We start from the raw sequence: 20754 nt of genomic DNA, 5'->3' as shown, positions 1-20754 counted from the left end.
AGAAGTCAAGGAGCAGCTAGAGCCAAGAGCTTCTCAATTTTAAAAATAGAGAATATTAAACTGTGAAAAAGGATAATACAGTGGGAAAGGACGTTCTTGCTTTGTAAGGCATAGTAATTTTTGAGAAAGTAAAATCTATGTTCGAAATGAAAGAAAGCGAGGGTTTCACTACTATGCTTGCTTATCCTGACCCATTTTAGCAATCTCAAGTGTCCAGTGTTCTGAATAGTCTCTTCTCTTTGCCTTAGGGACGGTTCTCTGTACATGAGGAATTTGATATGTTGGGTATGGTTGCAGAGTCATTCCTATATTTATCATCAGCAGCAGCAGCAGCTCAAAATACCCAGTATGCCTAAGTGATGTATTTTGTGGTCCAGTGTTCTGAAGCCCTTCATTTCCTGTCTAGAACTTCAGTGTCAGTTATTTTATAGGTAAAGCTGAATTACTGTTTCTGGGAAAAAAGAGTCTGGTAAGTGACTGAGTAGTAAGAGCTCTGCAGAGCTCTCCTAATGTACAGAGAATGTACATTAGGAGAAAATACCCTGAAAAGAACAAATGTAAGCAAAGTGCCCCAAATCCAGTTAAATTTATCTTCCTACCTTGTGAATAGGTCATTCCAATAAAATGGCTGAATCTCAATTGGTAAAATAGATAGTTTGTGTCATATAATTCAGAGTGTAGCAGTATTTCTCACAGCAGCTGTAAGTGCTCCTCTGTGTTAAGTAGTTGTATCTACAGGGTGACAATTTTGGAGTATAATAGACCCTAAGCAAGAAACGTCTTATGAGTTTTTATGTAGTCCTCCCATCCCACCCCCCAGGAAATAGGATCTCACCTGCAGCAAAGACCGCAGGATGCTCTTGCCTGGTCACAGGCAACAATCCTTTCATTCATCCATCTGCTTCCGGGAGTCCCCTCGATGATTACATTGGCAGAGATGAAAGAAGGTCAGATTTTTTATACTAGCTAGATATTGACAGTAATAATAGGCAGACTGACTAGTTAACAGGACGACAATTTAGACAACTGACAGAATGAACATTGTGTCTCACTTAAGGAACCAGTAAGGCTGATAGGGAAGATCATTTTGAAACAGAGACCATCCCAGAAGACCAGAGGATGAACAGGATCAATTAAGAAGAGAGGAAGAAAGAAAAAGGGTTGTATTACAGATATCTTCTCTCTGAGGGAAGTAAGAATCTAAAAGAGGCAAAAAAAAACCGAGATAGAAGTAAAGCTTCTTGATGTGTGGTCTTGGGAAAATCTGTCTACTTTGTGATGTCATCTGCTTCTAGGACCTTGGACTGACTCTGAAATCCTTTTTATGAGGTCACCTGTGGCAATGGTGTCCCAGCTGTGCTGGGCATGCTGGTGGGTCTAGCTAGGCCATGGTTCACATGAACATAGGAGGCGTGTCTGCTGCTGTAATGGAAGTGCAGGTGATGAGGAGTTCTGCGTGAGGCCTTTCCAGCAAGGTAACAGCACATGGTATTTCCTAAGCTTCTTGATATATGCTTACTTCCTGGTTGAAAGCAGTGACAAGAATTGTTGTTCAGTGAAGGCTATACTTTATTTACGTAGAGTATGTCCCCAAATGCATTAGTTACTTCTTCTATATTGCAAACCTTAGCATTTCATTGTTCACGCAAGTACCTGGAAAGTCCACTCAATCTGGAAAGGTTTAGAGATGCTAATAAATATATAGTCACCCAAAGCATTTATGCCTCCTAACTGAGGTTTTTATTTTTATAAAGGCCCATTTTAGTTATCTAAGTCCAATTTCCTAACTGGAATTTCCCCCTATAAGTATTATTTTAATTTTCATGGTTAGATTTTATATCTTACTTGTCCTGATTGATAACAATGTTATGAGTTATAAAATTATTTTGAGTATAAAATAGTTTTATGAACAAGTAGCTTTTTTATGAGGGAAATTAGTTTCCTAGTTGAATCCAATCTATAACGGAATGTCAAGGCCAGGAATAGTCTCCGCTACTTTGCTGCCATCCTAGCCGCATAAGGAATGCTTGGATTCCATTCAGTCTATCCACTCAACACACAGCGAACAGCTTGGCAGGGCGAGCCGCTCAGTGCCGGTCTATGTGATCGCGTGAAATGTTGTCAGGGCACGCTGAGACCTCATGCTGACATAATGGTTTCCTCCTGAAAGTTTTTTATGGCCAGGAAACTAATACTAGAGCAGAGTCCACTGCATTTTCGTTCTGCCATTCTCACTACTCACATGCGCTTCTTATCCAGGGGGAGGTAAATGCAAACCAGTGATTAAAACAGAATAGACCACAAGATGATACTCTGGCCCAGGGCATGACCCATCTGTCATTGTTCAGCAACATTAAGTGTTTTTTTTTAAATTAATTTATTTATTTTACAGATTTCCTTGAAAGTAAATAAATAATCAGGAAAGGCAAGCTTGCAAACTGCATGGAGAAAGGAAGCAAGGGGTTAATTTTCAGTTGCAAATAAGAGCAACTTTGTCAGTGCTTTTGTTTTCAACAGTTTTCAATTTCCTAGGCTCAGTCTTCAATCGTGCATAAATTGTGAGTTTTATAAAGAAAAGAAATAATTTGAAACATTAGCATTTGTAATAATAATATCAGAAAAATTAAAAACCCCTAGCTTGCAAATACTATTAACAGCATCAAGATCTTATATGGAATAGTGAATTGGGCCATTTTCTTGTTTCCCAGTGAGTGGGTTCCACTGATAGCTTTAATTTAACTGACCATATTCTATAGACAGCTATTTGGGAGGCTGATATAAAAATTTCTTGTCCAGCTGGAGAGATGGCTCAGAGATTGAGAGCACTGACTGCTCTTCCAGGGGTCTTGAGTTCAATTCCCAGAAACCACATGGTGGCTCAAAGCCATCTCTGATGTGATCTGATGCCCTCTTCTGGCCTGCAGGTGTAAATTCAGGCAAGCACTGTACACAAAATAATAAAAATTTCTTGCCACTGGCTGTCTCTGATGCCTCCCAGATGTCAGCTTCAGGAATCAGTAGAGTATCCTGGGCAGTGCTCATCTATCTTGGAGAAATCAAACTTCTCTCAAGTTCTGTGACTTGGGCTAATAAATTGAACTAATAGGCAAATAGGAGCAAAAAAAGCCCTCTAAAATTATTTAGTATTTTTCATGTGCACAGGAAAATATTCTAAGAAGATATGTAGCCAAGACCTTCACATACATTTTAAATGAAAAGTTTCATGAAAATATAACAAGGCATAGGAAAAGCTTCTAGAGGAAGCAACATAGGGAAGTGACTAAGATATGGGGGCGGGGGGAACACTAGCTGACAAGAACATACCAAAGGCTTGATTGCACAAATTCATTTTAGCATCTGCTCCTAGGCTCCAGCTGTAGGATTTTCTTCTCTTCTATGTAAGGGGTGGAGGTACCCAGTAGATGATAACTACCATTTCCTGGGGACATCAGACAGCCCCTCCCTCATCTTCTGCTCAGTCCTTTTGGGCATTTTAGCTCCTTATGTATGTATGTATTTATTCATTCATCCGCTTTACATCCTGGTCATAGCCCCATCCACGCCTCCTCACCTCCCAGCCCCACCCTTCCTCCCTCTCTCCCCTCCCCCTCCTCTCTATTCCTCAGAAAAGAGGAGGCCCCTCCAACCCACCCCAGCTCTGTGTCCTGGCAAGGCAGTCCCGCCAGGGGGAAGTAATTGAAAATCTGCTAAGAGAGTCCTTGTCAGACAGATCCCCGCTGCCCCCCACTCTCTTGCAAAGCTGTTCCCTGCAAAGGCTTCACCCAGCAGTGCCTGGAAACCGATCCTGAGACTCACAGCCTAACATAGGGTGATGTATAGGGAACCTTGGGGGAAAGTGGAGGGAAGGGGGAAAGGACCTGGAGGTGATGAGAGTGCCACAAAAAGAACAACAAATCCAACTAACCAAGGCACAGAGGTGCCTGTGGAGACTGATGTACCAACCAAGGACCGTGCATGGACTGGACCTAGGCCTCCTTCATGGATGTAGCCAGTAAGCAGCTTAGTTCCTCCAAAATAGCAAGCATTGTGTTTTAAGGCAGAATGATCTAATTCCGTCCAGAAGTGTCATGCCAAGTGTTTTATGGATACTGTTTTTCCTGCACTGTCACAAAGAAACCCATACTAGTTATTAATCACTCATGTCTTAGAGTTAAAGAAAAGCTCTAAAGTATAATAAAGTTAAATATTTGCACAACACAACATTGAGATTTGGTCTTATTTCAATGTTGATCCTACTGGTCCTAACCTAGACTATGTAATGAGCAGTTAAGGGATTTACAGGCATTCCTTAAGCATTGTTCAGGCAGGTAAGAATTTTAGTCTGGTTGTTGAGAGAACAAATTTTAAAATGGAAGTAATTTGCCCATGTTCCATTACTAAGATTATGGTCACTTATATAATTCAAACCTGTGTGTTGGACTATGAAGTTCTTGTCTATCAAAGTTATTTGATCCACCCTACAGTAACACTATGCATTTTGCTCTTAATATACAAACATATTATCATATAGCTAGGATTTTATAATATATAAATTTGGTTCTCATAACTTCCTCCTTGATTTGAGAGGTTTTTCTTCTTTTTCTTCTCCCAGGCATGCCATAGCAACTTTAACTGTCCCTGACCTTTGTCCTTGAATTGACCATACCTTCCCTGACTTCCCTGTCCTTGATAAGCGGTCAGAAGACTCCTTTTCCTAGAGATTGCCTGCCTGGCACTGTGTGTGCTGGAAGTGTGCACAATGTGGCCAAAGAACACCAGGCCTCGTCTGGCCTTTCTCTCCCAGCTCAAAGGCATCAGGACATACTCTACTTGACTAAACTTATTTTGACATATTTGTCAGTGCTTTCCTCATGCCAGTGCGAAGAAATCCCTGTTAGAATCGGAAAGGACAGAGTCCCGGATGGCGTCTACCTAGAGAGAGAAGGAAGCCCTCGTCACTTCACCCTCTCGGCCCTCTACAGATGGCTCCCTTCCGTTCTTTGCAGCATTTGTCTGGCAGACTGTTAAGCCTGCTTCCTTGAGTTCTGGAAACCGTTTAAGAAAATGAACTGAACCCAAGCCAAGGGCTGTGGGACACTTGGCATACAGACAGTTGGTTGGTCAGAAGAATAGGCAAAACTGCTGGTAGTTTTAATGCCATCTGAATTGGGAGGTGGTCCTGTGGGGCTGGACCCAGCTGTCAGCGAGAGCTCCAGCTGTGCAGCTTCAAAGTATGGTTTTGAAAAGTATCTGTATTATCAGTAGGCCTGGCTAGGAATCAATCAAGACACAGACATTTGTTATATTTTAAGATAGCCTAAGTTAATCTGGGGCAGGGCAGATATCAATCCTCTAAGCTACCTCCCATAGTGGGGCAGGCATGGGATCCCTGTCCCAATCCCATGCCATCTGCTTCTAATAACTTCTATCAAGTTACCTCCCATCCATAATCCCAAATACTTGCTCATGTTCTTCATCTGGGCCGGATTCTCCATCCACACCAGCCATGTGCTTCTCCAGCTAACCCATGGCAGCGTTTGTCTCTTCCCTTCAGGTCTCTCTCCTTTCTCTGTGGAGTTCTTTCTTTTTCCCAGGATTCCTCTCTCTCCTGGCCCCACCTATCTCTTCTGCCCAGGTGGGATGGCTTTTTATTAAGCAAAAAGTTGGTCACAGAGACAGTAACAATAATTAGCATTAAAATACATCAGACCATCCTCCAACATCAAAGTGAGCTTTTCTAGATAACAGGCTGTTTCTGCTCTCTCTTCTCACTGGCCCACAGTCTTGCATGGAGCTTGTATGTGCTATCACCCTCAACAACTCTGCAGTCTCCAAAGCCTCAGTTCTCAGCCTGGAGGGCACAACCCTTCCATCAGATATGCTAAAAACCAGGTGTTTACATTATGACTCATAGCAGGAGCAAACTTACAGGTGTGAAGTAGCAACAGAATAATTTTATGGTTGGGGGTCACTGTTATATATAAAAATTAAAGATTAAGGCGGATGGTAGAATACAAGGTACCAGGCAACAGGTATTATGTTATACAGAGTTTATTAGATGAACATGGGAGAAGAAGGAAAGGGGGAAGGGGGTACCCTAGAGAGAGGAGAGGTAGAGAGGAGAGGGAAGTAGAGAGGTAGAGAGATAGAGAAGTAGTGAAGTATATAGAGAAGTATATATATATATATATATATATATATATATATATATATATATAGAGAGAGAGAGAGAGAGAGAGAGAGAGAGATAGTGAAAGGTAGAGAGGAGCTAGACAGGTTGAGAGGTAGAGAGGTAAAAAGAGATAGATAGATAGATAGAGAACCATGTGGAGGGTCTGTTCTTTTATATGGCCATGCCCCCGTGGCAGGTAAGCAGTGACATCACAGGTAGGGGGACTGTCGCAGAATCCTAACAGTCCCCATGACATGAGGAACTGTGTTAAAGGGTCACAGCAGGAGGAAGGGTGAGAATCCATGCTCTAAATTCAGATTCCAGGTAAATACACTTCGGTGTCTCAGCCCAGGAATTCACAGTCCTCACGCTTTTATAGAGATACTCCCTAATGTGGGTGTATACCTTCGTCTTCATGATTCCAAAATAGTAACTAGCATTTGCTCTATCCCTGCCTTAGTCACCTTTCATCTATGTTGGTGTCACCAGTATTTCTGGTTCATTTCATGGCACAGGCGTTCTAATATTGTATCCAGCATTCTATTAGTGATGGGAAACGGTGGCAGTTGAGACAGTTATTAAACTATAGGATTAGGGAAAATATAGGATTAGGTTAATGTAAATGTTCTTTAAAGTCTCCTCAAATTTGTGGCTTCTAAGAAGCAAGCTTATGCCTAAGGGCAAAATCAACTATTATTAAGAAATATAATATTGATTATTTAAAGTTAAGTCTACTTAATGTTTAAGATATTACTGTGAAAGCTTATGTCCCATACACCATATATAATGTACATGTATGTATGCGTGTATGTATGTATGTTTATATGTATCTGCGGAAACCTAACACTCAAGGAGACATTTAGATGTGGTGCCATTTGTGAAGTGATGACATTATGAACTCGGAGCTCCCATGGATGGGAGGAGCCCCACTGCATAAGGCACTGTCATGGATGGGAGGAGCCCCACTGCATAAGGCACTGTCATGGATGGGAGGAGCCCCACTGCTTAAGGCACTGTCATGGATGGGACGAGCCCCACTGCTTAAGGCACTGTCATGGATGGGAGGAGCCCCACTGCTTAAGGCACTGTCATGGATGGGAGGAGCCCCACTGCATAAGGCACTGTCATGGATGGGAGGAGCCCCACTGCATAAGGCACTCCCATGGATGGGAGGAGCCCCACTGCATAAGGCACTGTCATGGATGGGAGGAGCCCCACTGCTTAAGGCACTGTCATGGATGGGAGGAGCCCCACTGCATAAGGCACTGTCATGGATGGGAGGAGCCTCACTGCATAAGGCACTGTCATGGATGGGAGGAGCCCCACTGCATAAGGCACTGTCAAGGATGGGAGGAGCCCCACTGCATAAGGCACTGTCATGGATGGGAGGAGCCCCACTGCATAAGGCACTGTCATGGATGGGAGGAGCCCCACTGCATAAGGCACTGTCATGGATGGGAGGAGCCCCACTGCATAAGGCACTGTCAAGATTGGGAGGAGCCCCACTGCTTAAGGCACTGTCATGGATGGGAGGAGCCCCACTGCATAAGGCACTGTCATGGATGGGAGGAGCCTCACTGCATAAGGCACTGTCATGGATGGGAGGAGCCCCACTGCATAAGGCACTGTCATGGATGGGAGGAGCCCCACTGCATAAGGCACTGTCAAGGATGGGAGGAGCCCCACTGCTTAAGGCACTCCCATGGATGGGAGGAGCCCCACTGCATAAGGCACTCTCATGGATGGGAGGAGCCCCCCTGCATAAGGCACTCTCAAGGATGGGAGGAGCCCCACTGCATAAGGCACTCCCATGGATGGGAGGAGCCCCACTGCATAAGGCACTCTCAAGGATGGGAGGAGCCCCACTGCTTAAGGCACTCTCAAGGATGGGAGGAGCCCCACTGCATAAGGCACTCTCATGGATGGGAGGAGCCCCACTGCATAAGGCACTCTCAAGGATGGGAGGAGCCCCACTGCTTAAGGCACTGTCATGGATGGGAGGAGCCCCACTGCATAAGGCACTCTCATGGATGGGAGGAGCCCCACTGCATAAAGCACTCTCAAGGATGGGAGGAGCCCCACTGCATAAGGCACTCTCAAGGATGGGAGGAGCCCCACTGCATAAGGCACTGTCATGGATGGGAGGAGCCCCACTGCATAAGGCACTCCCATGGATGGGAGGAGCCCCACTGCATAAGGCACTGTCAAGGATGGGAGGAGCCCCACTGCATAAGGCACTCCCATGGATGGGAGGAGCCCCACTGTATAAGGGACTCTCGTGGATGGGAGGAGCCCCCCTGCATAAGGCACTCTCAAGGATGGGAGGAGCCCCACTGCATAAGGCACTCCCATGGATGGGAGGAGCCCCACTGCATAAGGCACTCTCAAGGATGGGAGGAGCCCCACTGCATAAGGCACTGTCATGGATGGGAGGAGCCCCACTGCATAAGGCACTCCCATGGATGGGAGGAGCCCCACTGCATAAGGCACTGTCATGGATGGGAGGAGCCCCACTGCATAAGGCACTCCCATGGATGGGAGGAGCCCCACTGCATAAGGCACTGTCATGGATGGGAGGAGCCCCACTGCTTAAGGCACTGTCATGGATGGGAGGAGCCCCACTGCATAAGGCACTGTCATGGATGGGAGGAGCCCCACTGCATAAGGCACTGTCATGGATGGGAGGAGCCCCACTGCATAAGGCACTGTCATGGATGGGAGGAGCCCCACTGCATAAGGCACTGTCATGGATGGGAGGAGCCCCACTGCATAAGGCAGAACATAGAGAGCTTGCTTTCTTGCTTGTTTGTTTTTGTTTTTGTGTGTGTGTGTGTGTTTGTTTGTTTGTTTTGTTTTGTTTTTGAGTCAGGGTTTCTCTGTGTATCCTTAACTGTCCTGGACTCGCTTTGTAGACCAGGCTGGCCTGGAATTCACAGTGATCTGCTTGCCTCTGCCTCCCAAGTGCTGGGATTACAGGCGTGCACTGCTGCGCCCAGTTGAGAGCTTGCTTGTTCCTACTAACATGAGAGTGGGTTGAACCTAAATCTTGAAACTCCATTACACAAAATCTTTTTCTTACCAAGCCTATCATTTTTAAGATTTATTTTTATTTGCATCCATATGTGTGTGCGTGTGGATATGCATCACATGTGGGCGGGAGCCTGTGGAGTGTAGCGAGCCTGTGGACTGCTGGCTCAGAATGGGAACCAGGTGTTTCAGGTGTTACTGGATTTGCCTTTAACTATCGAAACAGCTTTCCAGGCCCCAAGCTATACTACTTCCTTGTAACAGCCCTCAATGGACTGATTTCACCATAATGATTTCGATTTTAAGCAAGAGATGAACTTGTGCTTTGATGGAAGGTCGAAACAATTAAGTGAGATGAAGGAGAAAGAAGGGTTTTTTGATGCAAGTGGAAGACGGGAAATATTTTGGGGAGAACACCTCTCTCTCCAGAGTCCATTTGAAGCATCTCACCAGGTGGGAAGTGAGAATTTGAGCACAACATACATTGTGAAGGCTGATGACACAACAGCCATTTTCTTTTGTGTAACATACGTTGGTGCAGGGGCTCTCAGCAGCAGTCCTGGCCACTGCTCTCTGCCTACAGCACCTCAAGGAAAGAAGCATGATCCAAAATACTAGTGTTTTCCTATCACAACAACCAAAGCACTTTTTCTGACATGTTGAAAACCTTCCTTCTAATATTTCACAAAAGGAATTACATTTGCTGACACAGTAAATGGTGATCTTTCTTAACATTTACTGTAATGTACTGCAGATATTTATTTATCAGTAATCTAAAATGCTTAGCAGCCAAAAAGACAGCCAATGGAAGCTGCCTTTAAGACTGAACCCCAGGACTCATTTCAAACACTAATAAAACAATTTAAAGCATTCTTCTGTCAATGTTCCACTCTTGCTGATCTACCCTGCCACCGAACACAAATAGAAAGAAAGCAGTTGACCGGGCGTGGTGGCGCATGCCTTTAATCCCAGCATTTGGGAGGCAGAGGCAGGTGGATCGCTGTGAGTTCGAGGCCAGCCTGGTCTACAAAGCGACTCCAGGACAGCCAAGGCTAACACAGAGAGACCCTGCTTGAAAAAACAAAGCAAAACAAACAAAAACAAAAGAAAGAAAGAAAGAAAGAAAGAAAGAAAGAAAGAAAGAAAGAAAAAGAAAGCAGTCCTAGTTTGGGAGAAATGATTATTAAGTTCTGTATCTGCAATTTTCACACCTTTCCTCCTACAATGCCTTTAATTGTATGAGTGGTGCTCTGCCATCCAGTTGTCCTTGGGGGATGTAGAGGTAGAACTTCGTGAGCTTTGACTATCTGCAGATTTTCCAAACATATTTGGGGCAACATTCTGAATGTTAAGGCACAGGTACAGGCACCACAGTGAGGAAAAAGAATGAGAAATCAAAAAGGGAAGAAAGTGGAAACGTAACATTCATTATACTAAGCTTTTCTGCTGCATCAAATTTGTGCAATCTAGTTCTGGTCAAATTATCTATACAATATAGTTCAAGAAAAATTTGCTTTAAGAGAAGAAACTTGTACTTTCTTTGCTTTTATTTTATGCTTTAAAAATTTATTTTTAAGTATATATTTGTACATAGATGTGTGCATGTGTATATGCATGCGTGCGTCTGTGCGTCCGTGTGTGTGTGTGTGTGTGTGTGTGTGTGTGTGTGCATGTGCACATGAGTACAGTGTCCATGGAGGGCCGAAAAGAGTGTAGGATCCCCTGAGTATGAATTGCAGCCAGCTGTGAGCCACCTGACGTGAGTGCCCGGGATCTGAACTCAGATCTTCTGAAAGAGCCATCCTTCTGGTTCCGCTAATCTTACCTTTTGGTTTGTCTGAAATGTTAAGCCTGTAGAATGTTTAGCTGGAGGTAGGCGTCTACCTTGGTGTTGAAATGAGCTCCTTAGTGCTCTGTACCCAATGTCATAGTGCACAAGGACAATAAAACTGGAGTCTACTCTCAAATAGATATGTTTTTTGTTTTAAAGAAGGAGTCTTTGCATATTTGTGGATATGGCTGAGATATAGTTAGAGTTGCCGTTGGCACTATGGGGCTTCCAAAGGCAGGAGCTGTGTGTTCAGTCCTGTGGCTGTTCCTTTACTCTGTACAGGTGTTCTGAGACTGTACAACAACAGAGGATGAGGGCACAGCCTGGGAATGACGTCAGCCCTCATGTTCTTTTCTGTGCCCACCAACTCCTGGCTTCTTTTTGCCACCCAAGCCATTATCTTGTGTATATCAGTACTTATCAATGTTTCTGAAACTTCTGTTTATATATACAGTAAAAGTTCATCTGTAAAAACTACAATTTCAGTGGTAAGATGCCTACGGCAGCATGCAGTCCCTAGTTCCATCAAGGTGACGGTTACATGGACGAAGAATCTCATCATTACAGCAGCGTGATGCTGTCTAGCTCTCTACTGCGTTTTCACAGTTTAAATTACACACCAGAGCAGAGCGTTCAGTGTGCAAGAAAGGATTTGTTGTGAAAAAAGCAGAAGTTAATATAAGAAATTTGTTTGGTTTCTGCTGCCCCCACTCTGTTTTTCTGATCTCTACAACTTGTCCCTTCTCATCACATCATTTGTATATTTCACATATACACAATTAAAAAAAAACCAAAACAACAGAAAGCAATAACCAAATCCTCTACTAAAAAGTTACACAGAAGCCCTGATCAGTATCCAAGTGAACACAGAGAGAAGCTCTGTGACAACTTTTCTTTTCCCAGGGAAGAGAAGCAACTATTTCAATTCTGTTCTGGAAAATCAGTTTCAGCTTTACATTTTATTTTACTTTCATTTCTTGTCTGGAAAAACTATAAGATAGTTGGATCCAGGATTAGCTCAAAAATACTTAGGTGGTCAGAAAAATTGAGCATTCATAGATTTGAAATTTAATGTCTTAAAAATGTACTCACATGCTTTTGTGTACCGAATCTTGTAGTTGTATATGTTACTTTAAGAAGCATTTAAGGCAGTGGTTCTGAACCTCCCTAACCTTGCAGCTGGACCTTTAATTCAGTTCATTTTGCTGTGCTGACCCTCAACCATAAACATCATTTTTTGTAGCTACTCCATCACTGAACTTTGCTACTTCTATGAATCCATAATATAAATATTTGTGGTTTTCTGATGGTCTTAGGTCTTTTGAATCCCCAAAGGGCCTGAGACCCACAGGTTGAGAACCAGTGATTTAAGGAAGCATCTTTATCTGTTGTTCCGCTAGGCTTGTCACTGGTTTTAAAGTGTCACGTGACTTGAAGTTACGGTATATAGTTTCTCATTTTAGAGGGTTTTTTTTGTTCATTTCTTTGGTTGGTTTTTAAATGTTTTTTTAAGGATATAGTGGTGAATACTATATTGGTATTTTGCATATACAGCATTACAATTTAATTTCCCAGTTACAACATAATTTCCCAGACAAGTAATGCCAGACTGCAAGGATTTAATAGACAAGGATTTAATGTATTCCACTGATAAAATGTCTTCAAGGCAAGAAGAAGTTAGCTCTAACTAGGATTTTTAAATGTACTCTATTCTTATGCTTCTAAAATTATTTTGAAAGAAGACAATTTGTAACGGGATGTAGTCAACCTGACACTTCTTGAGAAAATACCGAGACCAGCCCATTTCTCACCCTGAAACTATTGAGGAGTAGTTGAGAACAGGATGATGTGTCGCGTGTGGGGCTTGGAGAATAAACAGGAAGTCATTTAGGAGCTGACGCTAGTGGAATACAGGTGACATACCCCTTACCTGAAATACATGGAATGGGAAATTCTTCAGACCTCAGACTTCATATTGTTTTAGAATATTTGAACACACAGAGGAATATATCTTAGGAAAGAGGCCAAAGCAACACGAAATTCTGTTGTTTTATGTGTACCTAGTTGAAGGTAAATTTTATACAATACTTTAAAATGTTTTAATTCGTGGAGCAAATTTTAATGGAGTAGAATTTTCCACTTGTGGTTTCATGTGGGCGCTCAAAAAGTTTTAGAATTTGGGGTATTTTGAATTTGGCTTCTTTTATTTCTATGTAGGAATGTTCTATCTATAGTTGACAGGAGAAATAAGGCTACCTGTTACTTGGGGTTAAATTAGTTAAGCTTTTATAAAAATTATTTTTATTCTTAAAATATATTTTTAATTGAAATAGAATTATATCACTTTTTCTATTCTCTTTCCTTGCTCCAGGCCCTACAACCTACCTACCCTCACCTCCCACAGAGTCTTCCCACGAACCCTACTCTCAAGTTGACAGCCTCTTTTTCTTAAAAAAAGAATGTGTGTGTGTGTGTGTGTGTGTGTGTGTGTGTGTGTGTGTGTGCAAATACATAAATCTAACCTGTTTGTTTGTTTGTACATGTGTACACTGTTTCAAGGTTAATCACATTGCAGTGAATAACTAATGCACAGACTTATTCTTGGGAGAGACAATTTTTCTTTCTCCTAGCAGTCATTAGTTGCCTGTAGTTCCTTGGCTAAGTGTGGGGCCCTGTGAAATTGTTCTCTTCCGTGTTATCATATGCATTAACGTTGCCATGTCCAGCCTAGTTTATGTGCACATTTCTAGGAAAGACTTTTCACATCAAGCTTTCTGGTATCCAAGAGCCATATGTATGACTCTTACAATACTTTATTTGTTGTTTGTTTTTTCAACACAGGGTTTCTCTGTGTAGCCTTGGCTGTCCTGGACTCACTTTGTAGACCAGGCTGGCCTGGAACTCACAGAGATCTACCTTTCTCTGCCTCCCTGAATGCTGGGATTACAGGTATGAGCCACAGTGCCTGGTAGCTCTTGCAAATTTTTATTTTTATTATTATTTTTGCCCTTTCTTCTACAATGATCCATAAGCAGGGAGGATGCAAGAGCTATGATGCAGACGTATCCACTGGGGTTGAAAGTCAACAATCTGTTGGTCTCTGTGTTGAGTCCGGATGTAGTTTTTGTGATGGTCTCCATTTTGTGTAAGGAGAGACTTCTTTGCTGACGGCTGACAGCTACCCTTATTGTGGGTATAAGCATAAGATCTAGAACCTATTAAAGAATTATATTGGTCTAGAAAGTGGCAGTAGTCGGTTCTTCTAACTCTACAGCCCACAAGCCCTGGGAAGCTGGATCAGTTTTCAAGATTTCCCTCCTATTCAGTGTAACTTAGATCCCACTAGACAGCTGTTGGTTGGCACTGATGTGTGCGTGCTGCTTTTTGTGCCTCCATGAGGATGTTGCCACCCTGGTAATTGACACAATTGGTGAGCGTGCAGCTGGGCGGGACTGTTAACGGCTTTATTCCCTTGGCAGTTTGCATAATATTTTTGGAACCATGGAGGATAGACCACACAATAAGTCTTTCAGGTCAGATTCAGCTTGAATCGTTAGAGTCTTGTGTTCCAAGTCTGCAATGTCTTTAGCATTAGGGATCCACCACAACTCCTGAGAGGCAACCAAGAGCTAGATTTATAATGCCGATTATTTTTGGAGTCATTTGCACTAACCTGACCAACCCTCCAAAAGGATGTTTCTCATGCCTGGGACTGGGGGGTTTTGTTAGTCTGTGGTTCGTGTGAAGAGCATTATCACCCCAAATGGGTTACCTTCCTTTACACACACACACACACACACACACACACACACACACACACACACACACGCGCGCGCGCGCGCACACACGCACATGCACACATACCACACACACACACACACACACACACACACATACACACGAGAGAGAGAGAGAGAGAGAGAGAGAGAGAGAGAGAGAGAGAGAGAGAGAGAGAGAGAGAGAATATTTTTGGTAAATACAGAAATAATGTGATTCCTTGAGGCTTTATCAAACCACTTGGTGATATTTGTCCCTTCTGCCTCCTTCTGTATTGATTTTCTTCCTAAGCCCCCCATCCCCACTGAGCTGGAGTTCTGTTCCTATTATTGCACTTCCCTCTCCACGTCACCTGTGTCCGGCTCATCCCCTTACAGGCTCCCTCCACACTATGGCCCTTTTACGCTTTCCTAGTTTCTCTGGTTATTCCATGTGATGTCCTTGCATCTGATGATTTGGAGCTAGGAAGTGCAGGTGGCCCATGTCAGTCTCCCAGCACAAAAATCAGATTCAAGTGGATCAAAGACCTCAATCTGAAACCAGAAACACCAATTCTGCTGGAAGAGAACATAGATAGATCACTATAAGACATAGGAGTAGCAAAGGACTTTCTGACAAGGGCTCTATTTGCCAAAGAATTAATGCTAGCAATGGGCATCTGGGAACTCAAAACTAAAAAGCTTCTGTAATGCTGAGAAAACAATCATTAGGGTAAAAAGTAAACCCGCAGAATGAGATAGAATTCTTGACAGCTATACATCTGACAGAAAATTAATATCCAGAATATACAAAGAATTAAATAAACAGTGGGCCAAGGAAACAAATGATGCAATTAAAATGTGTGTTAAGGATCTAAATAGTTCTCAATAGTAGAAATAAAAATGGCCAAGAAATATCTCACAAAGTGTTCATTAACCTTAGTAAGTAGGAAAATACAAATTAAAATATCTACAATTTCCATTTCACCTGACCCCGTCAGAATACCTAAGGTCAACAGTGACAACAAATGCAGGTGAGATTGTGGAAAAAGAGGAACCCTTATTCACTGTTGGTAGGGATGCAATTTGTTCATCCACTCTGGAAATCAGTATAGAGAATTTTCAAAAAGCTAAAGCTAAATCTACCACGTGACTCAGCTATAGCACTCCTTTGCCTAGGATGAAGGAATTTGACATCCTGTTTCACAGATGCTTGCTTAAAAATGTTATAAACAATAAGCAGGAATGAAAATAACCTAAATGCCTTTTAACTGATAAATAGATAATGAAATTGTAGTTAGAACACAAAATGGAATACTTACCATTCAATTGGTGGGGAGGCCTGGTGGCCCTCAAAGAAAGAATAAGCAGGCTACCAAGATGAGACTTGATAGGCTATGACCATATAGTGGGGGAGGAGGTTCCCCTCAGCCATAGGTCTAGGGGAGGGGAATAGAGTGAAAGCAGGAGGGAGGGAGGAATGGGAGGATACAAGTAATGGGATAACAATTGAGTTGTAATCTGAATAAATTAATAAAATTAAAAAATTTAAAAAGTACCATTAATGTAAATGAGAGCTGGTCTAAAATGATTTTCATGCATTTCTTTATGATTAAATTGCATCTTTGTCACAACCAGGAAAAAAAAATCAATTGTAAAGAAAACACAAATCATGAAAATTTCCAGTAAATGGGTGGACCAGAAAATGCAAGACAGTCTAGGAAGACAAAGGCCTCGTGCCCTTCATTTTGGCATCCCTAGAACGCTAACTTTTATTCAATTTCCTTCTCCTATCTTCTGTCTTTCAGTCATTGATGTTGGCGCTTGATATAACTTATTTTGTCCACTTACTAGAGACTAAGAGTCTCTACATCCTACATAAGGAGGTCTCTCAGAGTTTAATGGACTCCTTAGGGACTTCACCAGTTCCTTATATTATGACTGCCATTTTTGAGGTTATTTTTGAAAACAAGTGGATAATCTGCTATGATAAGGACATCTTTCCTAGCAAGAAGCACATAATTATCACTCGACTGTCTCATAGAAGGATGTTAGTAACAAAATTATTGAAAGCCATATTTTCCTCCTAAAACTAAAATGTTGAAACATGTGTTAGTTAGAAGTGGTACATTTTGCAAACACTACGTGATGGAATACGTGCAAATTAAGCTCTGGTTCTTGGCTCAGAATTATTTATTACATGACAAATTTAACTGATAATCTTTCATTTTACCTCAGACTAATAATGGGATTTTGCTTATGAAATGCTATTTAATGTCCAAAATTTGTTCCTTGCTTTGATCAAGGTAGGCTAGAGTCAATTCCTTTTGTAAAGGCATAAAGTAGCTTGTTAATTTTTAGCAACAAGTGGGCATTGCTGTAAAATTTGGTCCTTCCGTGTTCTAGGGGCTCTTAAACTTATCTAACTTATTGTCTATATAAAAACTGACTTATTACTTTCTCCCTTGTTGTTAAGAGAAAAGTACAGGTGAAGGAAGAGCCAGAATGGTGTCACACAGCCGTAAATGCCAAATGCTGGGAGGCTGAGGAAGAATGAGCCCCAATTTCAGGTCATCCAGAGGAGCTTGATAAGACCTTGTTCAAACACACGTGACTGGGGATGGAGCTAAAAGAGCAGTGGCAGTATTTGCTTAGCATGTGCAAGGCCTTGGGTTTGTTTTCCGATATCCTCCTCACAGTACCCACTCAAACAAATCATGGAAAGGCGTGTGAGATGTATTCAAATTTTGGTGTATATGAGGAGTGGTCTTTCAACAGTCATAAGAAAGAATTTATTCTCCTGTAACTTGTCTTTGCTACGTACATCTGATGGAAAAAAGAGGGTAAATAAAACGAGTCAAATTTAGTTATTCATGGGTCCAGATATGATTTTGGGAGATTAGCCAACTTACCTGTTACAGAATTTGTATCATACATAAGAGAAAATAAATCTTACTGATTTAAACACAGTAGGAGGTTCTCTTCTGAAATTAAATTAAAGTACCTGTAAACAATGCTGACGACTTAGTAAAGTTTTCAATCCAGCTGTAGTAAGTTCTGTATTTATTTATTTATTTTAGTTATAGACTATACAACTTGTCACAAAACATTCCTGAAACATGAAGCAAGAAGAGTAATAACAGTTCAGTGTAAAGCGGTCATCAGCGTTTCAGCTCTCCGAGCGGCCTCATGTCAGTATCTTTCTCACTTTTTGCACAAAACATTGGAGAGACCAAAGTGTGTAAGAAGAAATAAGTGTTTGCATACTAAACTCTTTGCAATGCGAGTGCTGTGTTTTAAGCGCTCTGTTTTTGAGAGCTTCCTTGACTATAATGGAGCATCTCAGACAGTATTAGTCCTCTTTCTGATTCCATGCTGCCTGGCTGCGGATTTCAGGGCACCCCCACTTATCCCTAACGTGCCTTTCCTCTGGGCCTGGAATGCTCCAAAGGAATCCTGTACCTCGCGGTTTAATGAACCATTAGATCTCAGTCTGTTCTCTTTAGTAGGAAGCCCCCAGAAAGGTGCCACGGGTCAAGCCGTCACAATATTCTACACTGATCGTCTAGGCTTCTACCCTTACATAGACAACGCACAAATAAGTATTCATGGAGGGATACCCCAGCTGGGGTCTCTAAAAAGTCATTTGGTAAAATCTAAGAACGACATCCTGTATTACATGCCAATAGATAACGTGGGACTGGCTGTCATTGACTGGGAAGAATGGCGGCCCAGCTGGTCCAGGAACTGGAAACCCAAGGACATCTATGTGAATAAGTCCCTTGAACTGGCCCAGCACCGAAATGCACAGCTTAATGTCACAGAAGCCATCAAGAAGGCCAGAAAGGAGTTTGAAGAGGCAGGGAGAAGTTTTATGGAAGAGACGTTAAAACTGGGGAAATCACTTCGGCCAAACCACTTATGGGGTTTTTATCTTTTTCCTGACTGTTATAATAATAATTATCAAGACCCCAATTACACTGGAAGTTGCCCTGATACCGAAAAGGAAAGAAACGATGACCTCTCCTGGCTGTGGAAGGAAAGCACGGCCCTCTACCCATCCATCTACTTGTGGAGTGACTTGAAGCCATCTTCAAAAGCAGTGCTCTATGTCAGAAATCTCGTACAAGAGGCCATTAGGGTGTCTAAAGTAAAGAACCCTCAGAACCCTGTTCCGGTTTTTGTGTATTCTCCTATTGTGTTTTCTGACTCTTTCCAATATCTGCACCAGGTAAGTAAACCAAAGCATGGAAGCTATCAGATTTTTCTTTTTTAACAAACTCTGTTGAGTGGGATTTTATGTTTTCAAAGCATGAAATTTAGTTTTTAATATGTATGAATTATACACGAAGAAAGTGCTGTTTGAAATGGAGGAAAAAGGAGGGCACTTTAAATCTTTGTAATTAATAATCAAACTTCTGGTGTGGGTAAGGGTTCGTTCAGCCTTTACTCTCTAAGCAGAGCCGCTTGCTTGCCCATTGGGTTAGTTGGTAGCTGTCTGCCTACCTCCCTAGCAGTGGGTTTTCAAGCTTGCAAGTTTGCACTGCCATGCCCCATCCCTGTGTTTCAGGAGCATGGGTCCTAAGGGCAGAACTTGTACCTCATGCTTACAGAGCACCCACTTTACTAAGCAATCCGTCCCCCCAGCCCAGTACTTACAATCCGTATGAGATGGAGAATCGTGCATAGTATAGACTATACCTTAATGCTGTTTCTCTTTTTCATTTAACTGATGTGTTCTCTTGCGAGCAGGAGTAGTAAAAGCAGCGATAGTCTCTATTTTAAAACAGTAACAAAAGGCTTGTGTAAAGACTATACAAGACTATGGAAGTATTTAAGTTAGTATTGGATTTTCATGTTGAGCTTTGATAGTGCTGTGCAATAGATAACGCTTCATCCCCTGAGCTAACTCTTCCTGTCATCGCTTCCAGGATGACCTTGTGAACACAATTGGTGAAACAGTTGCCCTGGGTGCTTCTGGGATGATAATGTGGGGAACCCTTGGTTTGGCACGAAGTATGGTAAGAAATAGATGGAGATAATTCTATCCTTAATATTTTTTTCTATTTGTTGATTTTATTTGAAAATGTGAAAAAAATTTAAACTTATAAAGAGTGAATGAATGATAAAGAGGAACACAGCAAATGCATCCAACGAGAACATGGTACCAAGAAGTGAAGCATTCGACACACATATGTATCCTTAATGTTTTGTGCTAAATAAGAACAGAAGCGTGATGTTTGGCACATTGCACATGCCCTGTACTTGCTAAGATATTCCATATAATTGGCTGAAATCCTGTAGGCTCCATGGTTTGGAAGAAGTAAGAATACAGTCTCACTCCAATGACATGGTGTTTTGTGTGTGTGTGTGTGTGTGTGTGTGTGTGTGTGTGTGTGTGTGTGTGTGTGTGTGAAAATGGTGTCTATTTTAATTGCTTAATTCTCCATATTGGATCTTTATCCCTGATTCCTTAATCCTCTTGACCCCAAAAGAGAGTTAAATGTACATTGCTAGAGGCCAGCTCCAGGCAGCTGCAGCACACAGGGTAGACCAAGGCACTTCACAGTGTTGGGAAAGTTTCTCTATGTACTTTACCCCTTCGTCTTTCAGGCTGGTAGCCTTGCTATTAACACTTTAACTCTTAGAGTTACAGGCCAATGGCCTTGCTATTTACACCTTAACTCTTAAGGAAAAGAGCAGTAACTCCTTAGGCCTCTGGCTTCTCTGCTGAAAAGAGCGGTAACTACTCAGGCCTCTGGCTTCTCTGCTGTCACTGGAGCTCCCTGGCTGAGAATCCTTGTTACTTAACATCAGGAGGTCTTAAGCAGATAAACTGGGTGTTGAGCGATGAAGGCATGTAAAAGGAAAAACCTCAGTTCCTTTTGACTTGATGGCTTAGCAGTGAACAGCAGCTTGCTGGAAGCTGGAGAGCTGATTAAGGCAGATGAAACACTCTGGATTGCTTA

At 42.3% G+C, this 20754-nt stretch overlaps 1 protein-coding gene across 2 annotated transcripts in view; it reads left to right on the top strand.

Moving 5' to 3' along the window:
- Positions 1-1299: 1299 nt before the first annotated feature.
- LOC311599717 (hyaluronidase-5-like) overlaps positions 1300-20754 on the top strand; it is a 24159-nt gene continuing 4704 nt past the window's right edge. Inside the window, exons 1-3 of one of the 2 annotated variants that reach the window (XM_084785714.1) lie at positions 1300-1475; positions 17866-19016; positions 19717-19806. In XM_084785714.1, coding sequence (XP_084641840.1) covers positions 18066-19016; positions 19717-19806 — 1041 coding nt within the window. In that variant the 5' untranslated portion in view covers positions 1300-1475; positions 17866-18065. Of the gene's footprint in view, positions 1476-6437; positions 6497-17865; positions 19017-19716; positions 19807-20754 lie in introns of those variants that run through there. The other variant, XM_084785715.1, reaches the window with a different exon arrangement.

Source organism: Acomys minous (assembly GCF_964271855.1).
Source record: "Acomys minous genome assembly, chromosome: 6".
Classification (NCBI taxonomy): Eukaryota; Metazoa; Chordata; class Mammalia; order Rodentia; family Muridae; genus Acomys; species Acomys minous.
The sequence above is the reverse complement of the archived record's forward strand: the minus strand, read 5'-3'. Positions and strand labels throughout refer to the sequence as shown.